This window comes from Pseudopodoces humilis, chromosome 3 (genome assembly GCF_049639895.1).
Source record: "Pseudopodoces humilis isolate 2021_Gansu_Grassland_sample_001 chromosome 3, ASM4963989v1, whole genome shotgun sequence".
NCBI classification, from domain to species: Eukaryota; Metazoa; Chordata; class Aves; order Passeriformes; family Paridae; genus Pseudopodoces; species Pseudopodoces humilis.
In genome coordinates this window covers 68,051,111-68,060,019 of record NC_142202.1, presented here as the reverse complement: position 1 = coordinate 68,060,019, position 8,909 = coordinate 68,051,111, and the positions used below count along the sequence as shown (strand labels likewise).

At 38.3% G+C, this 8,909-nt stretch overlaps 1 protein-coding gene across 1 annotated transcript; it reads left to right on the top strand.

Annotated features, from left to right (window-relative positions):
* The first annotated feature begins 778 nt into the window (after positions 1–778).
* On the top strand, positions 779–8,843 carry CCN6 (cellular communication network factor 6). The gene is made up of 5 exons (XM_005518613.2): positions 779–841; positions 4,131–4,404; positions 4,776–5,018; positions 7,463–7,656; positions 8,057–8,843. The coding sequence occupies exons 1-5, from the start codon at positions 779–781 to the stop codon at positions 8,336–8,338; spliced, it is 1,056 nt and encodes a 351-aa protein (XP_005518670.2). The 3' UTR covers positions 8,339–8,843.
* Positions 8,844–8,909: the final 66 nt, after the last annotated feature.

Sequence of the window (8,909 nt, the reverse complement as noted above, 5' to 3'; positions counted from 1 at the left end):
GAGACCGCCAACACCACTGCTGCAGGGCTGGAGCTTTTATCTTACCCTGGAGACCCTCACTTGTTAGTCCAAAAATCAAACACATCACCTTGATGATATTAAGAGGGAGGGAATTCAGAGATTTGAACAATCTTGTGCTTAAATGCAGTGACACAGCAATAAGACAAGGTGCATACTTCAGGGAAAACTACATTTTAGTTTGGGCTTCCCCATTAGGATTCTGTGGAAAGAAACAGTGCAGAAGATGTAGCAGAATTTCTACGCTGTATAGGATCTCCTTCCCTCTTTAGAGAGTATCCACTGACTGTGAATTTTTATGGAATGATTTGCTAGGCACAATACATTAGAAATTTTGAAAAACTCTGCTTTCTCCACCTCAAAAAATACATGTATTTGGGGCTCTTCAGATTTCAGAAATTCCTGCAATATAGATTTAAAGACAAGTTAAAAATAACACTGCATTTCCAGCAGCAAGATTTTAAGAATCAGATGTCACCCTACCTGACCTCAATTAAGTCTGGCTGAATCAGCTGGATGGGATCAAGCAGGGTGTGAAAATCTGTATTCTACCAGTGGGGAGAGAAAAGAAGACCAGTTGGAAATTTCAGTGTGAAGCTGGTTCAGTATGAAGAGGAGAATTTCAAGTGTGAATGCGTGTATGTGTTCGTGCATGTGCTGGGGAAAGTAGGGTTGGCAAGGGAGACAGAGGAGAGCTTTGTGTTCAGTGCTTCCTCTGACACAGCTCAGCTTGTTCCCTATCTCCCAGTTTCACTTCTGAATGTGCAGGAACATGCGGTGGCTCCTTGTTCCCACCATCTTCATCATCCCTTACACTCAACAGGTAAGTTCATTAAAAAGAAAAAAAAGATTTTCCCCTTCCTCACCTTGTTCCAGTTAAAAGTTTTTATTTCCTTTATGACGAATTAACTTTCAGAGAAGTAAATTCTTCATAAAGAATAAAGAGCCATTCCCTACTCCTGAGTAAATTTCATTTGCAGCTTATTTACTGCATCAGTCATGTTTTGGTAATTTTTTTTCTCTTCGTACATTAATATGACTTAGTGGGAAGAAAAAAGTGTTAGGGAAGCTTAAATTGTCACTGACTTCGCTTATTTATTTTTTTAATTTTTAATATAAGCACAAATGACTATCCTATGCAGTAAGGAAGTAAACATCTTATCTATGCTCATATTCCATAATATATATGTATACATGTGTTTGCAAATATATATATATATATATATATATACAGCAGTCTGACTTCAGGCTAGTTTTACAAATGAGAAAGGTACCTGGGCTGTGTTATATTTTGTCTCTTATGAGAAAATTTTAAGTGATAGTTTTTTCTAAAGGTATTTGTGTCAAGGGCCAATTTCATTATTTATTTACCTGATTTTGAAAATCCACTCTATGTGTACACAGTGTATTTTTCCTTTACAATCAAGATGAATGTCAACAGAATTTTTAAATGGCTGTCTCCCTCTGCTTTCTGCATATTTAAAGCCAGACTAAGATAACCAAACATTAGTCATAATACATTGCCTATTTTGCTATTTGCTTATTTATGCCATACTAACCTTGTTCAATCTTTAAAACACAGGAAAACAAACAACACATGAAGGGCTCTTACACAATGGTCTCATTTTCTGATCTGCCCATAGGATCAGGAAAAGTATGCAATGGATTTGTGTGATGTGAATAGCTTTGGTATAGAAACTTGGGGAAGCACAAATTAGGAAAACATTTGACCTGTAAACTGTAAAAGCAAACTTTACATTTTCATTGTAACTTAACAGATATGTGAAGATTTTTCATGTAAACCTAAGTTCTCAGTAATTCCATGGGTAAAACTGTCAGATATTCGCCTCATGGTGTTTTTCTTTGTAAGAACTTTTTAGTCTCACACCTTTTAGCTGGCACCTTTTCCGGAAAAAAGGAAACTCACTGAAGTAGAAGGCTGTAGGTTTAAAGCATGTTTCAATTTGTAATACAAATGAAACATATTGGTTGAAGCACATAAGGTTACTTCCCACAACACATACCTGTGTTGAAACATGGTATCTGATTCAAACCACAAAAAAAACCCCAAAACAACAAAAACCCACAAACAACAAAAAACCACAAACAACAAATTCCTGATGACGATGATAATAATAATAATTAATAATACTCTGCTTCTAAAGAAAGAAGCAGCAAGGAACTGTGTCCTAAAGCAACCATGTTGTCTTAAACACTGCTAAATGTATAGAACACTTGCTTGTCTTTTTTCCAGAACAGTCCTTTAAGAACATTTATATGCCAATGCACACATCCATCAAATTAACATTATGGTTTATAGGAAAAGGCTTAGCTGCCTTAAAAAGTATACTTGAGTTAGTTGTTTCTGTATTATTGTTGCATTTAGATAAAAAGGATTAGAAGAAATCCTTTAATAAATGAAACATTTATGCAACTATCCTCTTCATACTGCATGGAATACCATATGACATTGTTTAACATACATTTACTGTATGAATTGCTTATGTAAATTAATATCTAGCTTAAAAATCATTCAGCTTGACAGCTACTTCTTTGTAGCTTCATTAGTAGCTGCAGATTAAGATATCGTAAGTATAGTTGTAAATGACCATGAAAAATGGAAATTAGGGGTAGAAAAAAGGCTTTTAAAAGGTCATTTAGTATTGCACTCAATTAAGCCAGCTCAATTATGCTGCAAGAGCTTTCCTGGGCTATGACATATGAAATGCTGAATTCTGCAGATACTTCCAGTTAGAAATTGAGCAGCAAGGAACCCCAGCTGAATGACCCCTTTCCCTCAGCATCTCTGCTGGTGGTGATGTCTACACCAGCAGAGCCTTGCAGTTTGGAGGAACAGAGAAATTGATAGGCTGGGCTTCACATGCCCAGAAAAAAAATAAATATATAGGATACATGTTTTGGCTTTTTTTATTGCAAGCCTGATGGTGATTCTGGCATCTGATGAGGGGCTGGGTCTTCTTTCCCTTTTGCTCTTTGGGCAGTCAAAGCTGTGTGATGAGAGTGGCTCCCAGGCGCTACATTGTAGAGTAGCCAAGTGCTGTGCATGCCCCTCCCTTAACTACAGAACCACTCATCCATGGAGAATAACCATACCATGATCTGCATTTCTGCTGAAATCAGCAGCATGAAAAGATTTAATGCTAAGATCTAAACCACTATGTTTTAGTTGTAGTTTTTAAAAAATGGAGATAGACTATAGCTATCTCAAATAGATCCTTTCACACTGTGCTAACTTAATCTGCCCCCATGTTTCAGAAAAATAAGCTCATTAAGAATTAGTTCGGTCTTCCTTTACTTAAAAAAAAAAAAAAAAAAAAAAAAAAAGAAGAAAAAAACACATTAATTCTGAGACAGAATGTGTAAACCAGTAAATTCTGGCTAGATCTTGACTTCCTACTGCTGATACAAATCTCATTAATGAGATGTGTCTTTGCTCCATAAGCCCGGATTCAATGAAGGTTTAGTCATGCAAATAAATGCACTCTTAGAAAGTGACCTATTAAACTCAGTGCAGCTTATAGCCTCCCTTATTAGGATTAATTTTTTGCATCTAGCACAAGAGCATTTGTAAATATTATAATGCTCCTTCGTAAGCATCTACTCAAATTTTGGAGCAAAAGCAACACTCAAAAGAGGTTCCCTATTTTAAAAGGGTCTTGCCATCAGAACTGGCACACAGGACTATGGCTGGCTATAAAACAGTGTGAGGAATCAAAAGCTAATTAATTTGATAGAAGGTTTCTAGGAAGGAATATTTACAATAAAACCACCATTAACTTTAAAACACTTTTTTAAAAACTTCTGTTCAGTTTTGTTCTAAAGAAGGCAAAGGAAAGACCAGTCAATTGTGTTTTGTACAAGCAGTAGGCCAGGCTCACTGGTGGAACATCTCAGTGTATGACACTGACTGATGAAAATGGTCCTCTGTCTTCTACCTAATCCTCACCTCCTCCCTCATGTTTTGATCTTGTGAAATTAGAAATGTTGGTTATCTTCATGCAACTTCTCAGTTTTTTCCATGTTGACTTCATTTTATGTTATTACAGCTATACATATGCATTCAGTGCTCAAAATAGCCCACTGTGTGTAAGTTTTTCCACAGCCCACCAGAGCAGCCTGGAGATAAACCTTCAGAAACTGGCGAAGTCCAGCGCAAAGAGGTTTGCCACTGGCCATGCCGATGCCCGCCGGTGCCAGCCTGCACCCCTGGGGTCAGCCTGGTGAAGGACGGCTGTGGCTGCTGTAAGGTCTGTGCCAAGCAGGCAGGAGAGCCCTGCAATGAAGCAGATGTCTGTGATCCCCACAAAGGGCTCTACTGCGACTACTCGGAAGACAAGCCTAGGTATGAAACAGGCGTGTGTGCATGTAAGTTGTTCTTTCACGTTCCCTTATTGAAATCCAAGTGGGTGGGGACCACCGGGTGAATGGTTTTGGAGGAACACTCTGCTTGCAGGTGCTGCACAGCTCTGTGCTAAAGAATTTATCCTAATTTAGTCCTCCAACTGCTCAGTCAAGAATCTGAGAGTAGGGCTGTGACTGTATTTAAACTAAGCTGCGTTAGTGAAACCAGTTGTGCACATTGTGCACAAGCCTATTACAGGCAGACATGTTGATGTCTAATTTATAAAGCTGTATAATTTACAAAGATGTCACAAAGACTGACCACATTTTAGCACTCTGGTTAGCAAGAACCACGTGCTCCTCCCGTGTTAGTAACTGTTGTTCACCATTTTCAGATGTGGTAGCTGTAGGATGTGAGCTCAATGGAGTTTATTATGCCAACGGGCAGACCTTTCAGCCTAACAGACTTTATAAGTGCCTGTGTGTCAGTGGTACAATTGGATGTACCCCTGTATTCACACCGAGATTAGCAGGAAGTCCCTGCGCCAGGGTCCCAGGCAGAAAGAAGCCAGGACAATCCATCTGTGGCCTGGGACAGCACAAACAACTTCAATCAACCAACTACAGACTGATGTCAGGTGAGCCTGGCTATGCTGGTAAACTTTTCTGTACGTGAGTCTTTCTGCATTTAGCATCCCTGGCTCCAGCAGCCAGGCAGGCAGCGCACTGGCACTTGCCCAATTCTTGCTGAAGGCCTTTGCCAGAGTGACTGTTGTGTCCCATTTACCCCTGTTACTCTCAGGTCACAGACTCATTTCTCTAAACCTAATGAATGTGAAAAGCAAAAAGGCTTTTGGCTTCTGTCACCAGGGAACTGGCCAAAGCATCTTTCTGCAGAAGTTTGCTACCCATCAGATCAGCCCAATTAGGGATACTGCTGGGCAGCCATTTTACAGCCTGGGAACTGCCCCACTTTTTCCTGCTTTGTGGTGTTAGGCAGTCTTCGTTTTCACATACTTATATTAACATTATGCAGGTCTCCTCTTTCAATAGAAAGCAGAAAACTACAAAAATTGCCTTAGTGGCTTTTCCGCATTCACAAATTTTAGGTCACTGCAAGAACAATAGTTGCCTCAAGTTTCTTTATTCAGTCTGATGAAAAGCATTCATAAGCTTGTCCATGCAACTCTGCCAGGGTCCATGGATGTTCCCTTTAACTCCATTCTTGCTCTGCTGCTAACACGAGTTCTCTTTTTCACTCTAAGGAAGCACCATTGACAGAAGCAGCTATGCCAGCCCTTCCTTGGCCATAGCTGCTACGCTTGTGCAATCTCCTTCCCTGTGCATGTGCAACTTTCTGTGGTGAAAATCATCTTCGTTACAGCCAATGCAGGTACCAGAAAGCAGAGTCATTTATTTGGTGGCAGATGGAATCACCATCATGGATCAATAAAATAAAACTATTTATTTTATTGATTGCGATGCTTATCAGAAAAAACTTAATCAAAGGCTGCTGAGTAGACACACATTGATCAGTCTGCAAGCAAACAGACCTGCTTACAAAATCTGAAGTCCAGTTAGGACAAGTTCTCACATGTAAGCAGTGGTCACGCAAGTAAGCCAAAATAAAAAAAAAAAAAATTCTTTACTTCAGAATTATGATACAATATCTATATCTAACATCAAAGCCTTTTACCAGAAGTACACTTAATGTCTTGTATAAACACATACTTGGTAAAGCAACTGACTTCGACTGAAGAGAGATTTAACTTCTAGAGAACAGTGCTAATCTAATTGAAGAGAGACCATAATGCATTGAAAACATTGTCAACCAAACCATATGAACCTCTGAAATACATCTCACCGCAAACCAAATTAATGTATTTCAGTATCTGAAGAACATCATTAAGCCATTTACCTTGTAGTCCTTCAGCAGATCCAAAAGCTGAAGTCCAACCTTCAGTAACTCCTTCACTGACTGCAACACGACATCATTTATTCCGGAATTTGGATCAGCTGCACAGCATAGCCTTGAGAGCAGACACACAGCTGAGAAAGCACACTTTCTATTGGGCTCAGTTCAAGGACCCAACACCTGTCCCTGTGGTGGCTGTACATGCTGTAGGATGCTGCTCTTTGGGAATCTTCTGAAGAAAAACACCTTGAATTCTCTTTTTTTCCAAGTAAAATCTTCCTCCTCCCATTTCCCAGTCCAGCAGAAGTATCTTGTCAACTTGTCCATGAATTCCACAGATGGCTCAATGGGCTAATATGTGTTTTGAAAAGTCCCTTTGATGTTAGAGTGGATAGTAAGTTTCATTTTACTCCTCTTACCTTGTTTTCTGGCTTTCCATTTCAATTTGATTTACCTAATTCAGATACACAGAGATGTAACTAGGTCATACTTTAATGTACCAAGTATAATCAACCATTTAACTTTTATTTATAGCAGATTTGTGTCAGGCTTTTAAACTGCTGGCTTCAATGAGATCTTTAAGTTGCTGTCTACTTTCCAAGTAGATAGCAGTTCTGGTAATTCCAGGTAATTCTGCCCATGCTTTTACATAAATGCACAGATTCTACATAGTTTTTTTGTAGAACCCTTTGACTGCAATGTTGTTTTTTTAAAGTATACTCCACCTAATCCAGTCCTCGGGCTTTTTAGTGATATCTGAAAGTGATTGGGTAATTTTATTCCTCAATACAAAATCTAAACTCTTATCAATCTACAAAGACACAAATATTAATGTTCTCAGCAGCCTTTACAAACTATGCTTGGCCTAAAATAAAAGAAAAATCTGAACATTTCATAAAAATTCCACAATTAACTCTTTTCACACAGTATTTCCATCTCATTAAACTGGAAGGTCATATAATACATGCAATTTCATTGTCCTGGCTAGGATCTGAGTATCCAGTATCAGCAAAATTTACCTGCAGCTCAGCTGAATTTTGTATAAATTTTATTTCTCATTTTTAGGTTTGCCAACAGAAATACCTTCATAAACAGAAAGCAAATTCTTATCCTTGTATTTTCAATTCAACCTTTTGGGGCTGCATAAATAAAATATTGCTGTCTTAGCTTACAGAAGCTTACCACTAGTTTTGAAGAAAAATTGCCTCATACAGGCAACTCCCTGGACACCCTGTTCCAGGACCTGTGGCATGGGCATATCCAGCAGAGTGACCAATGACAACAGAAAATGTGAAATGAAAAAAGAAAAGAGATTATGCTTCATTCAGCCTTGTCTGACCAATATGCTGAAGAAAATAAAGGTATTTTCTTGCATAAAATATGTTCCTATTAAAAAATTAAAATATTGGAAATAATGGAAAAATGGATGTATTAGCAAGTACTAATAAAATAGTTATTTCTTTTTTATGGGTTTTAAAGTTAGTCTTCTATGTCTTCTACTATCAGTGTTCATGTTTCAATAGCAGACCACAGATGTGGGATTTCAAACAAAAGAATATAGTGCCCTGAAATATAAGTGCTGCTAATGCTGTCCTGATGCACAGTCACTCCCAAAATATTTTCTGTTTGTTGACTGACAAAGGAAAAATCAGGCAGCTTTCAGATTGAGTAACTTTCAAGATATTTCTACGTAAATGTTGCAAGTTTTTTTTTACATGATCGCTTTTAATGTTCAGAGTTTTCTTTGTTTTAATATTACAGATTCCAAAGGGAAAAACATGTCAACCAACATTCCAGCTTCCAACAGCAGAGAAGCTAGTTTTTTCTGGATGCTCAACTACTCAAAGATACAAACTAACTTTCTGTGGAGTGTGCTTGGACAAGCGGTGCTGCATTCCTAATAAGTCCAAAATGATCACTGTGCAGTTTGAGTGTCCCAACGAAGGCTTCTTCAGGTGGAAGATGATGTGGATAACATCCTGTGTGTGTCAGAGGATTTGCAGTGCTCCGGGAGATATGTTTTCCCAACTCAAACTCCTATGACAAAATACACCATTGACTATAACACATGGAGTGCAACAGCACAGTTACACCTTGAAGAGTCAGCATAACCCCCTGCCACTGCAGTGTTTATAATGAAACTACACACATGACTATTCATTCACTAATTAACTAGCACCTGTAAAACGCCAGATGGCATCTTTTTAAATGTAACTGTTTTTACATGAGGAGATACATCCTCCTCAAGAATGTATCTAACACCAGCAGTACTCCAACAAGAACTTTTGGTAACTAAGAAAGGCACAGCAAGAGAGCTTCATATCCCTCTGTAACAAGTTTTTGCCCACAAAGACAAATAGATGCTCTAACCTATTACGAAAAAAGTTGCCCTGTAATACTTCATCTATCATTCTTCATTCTTAAATTAACCTTTTCTGCTATACATCTTCAATAGTAAAACACATCAATGCTGTTTGGAAACAGAAGTCATCAGCTTTAAACTAAGACTGCTTTTTGCAACAGATAGTCTTTCTCTAGTGTTATGGATATAAACACTGGATGTGCAAAGGAACAAATAAGTGGGCAACTGCAGATAATAGAAGCAAGACTTAAG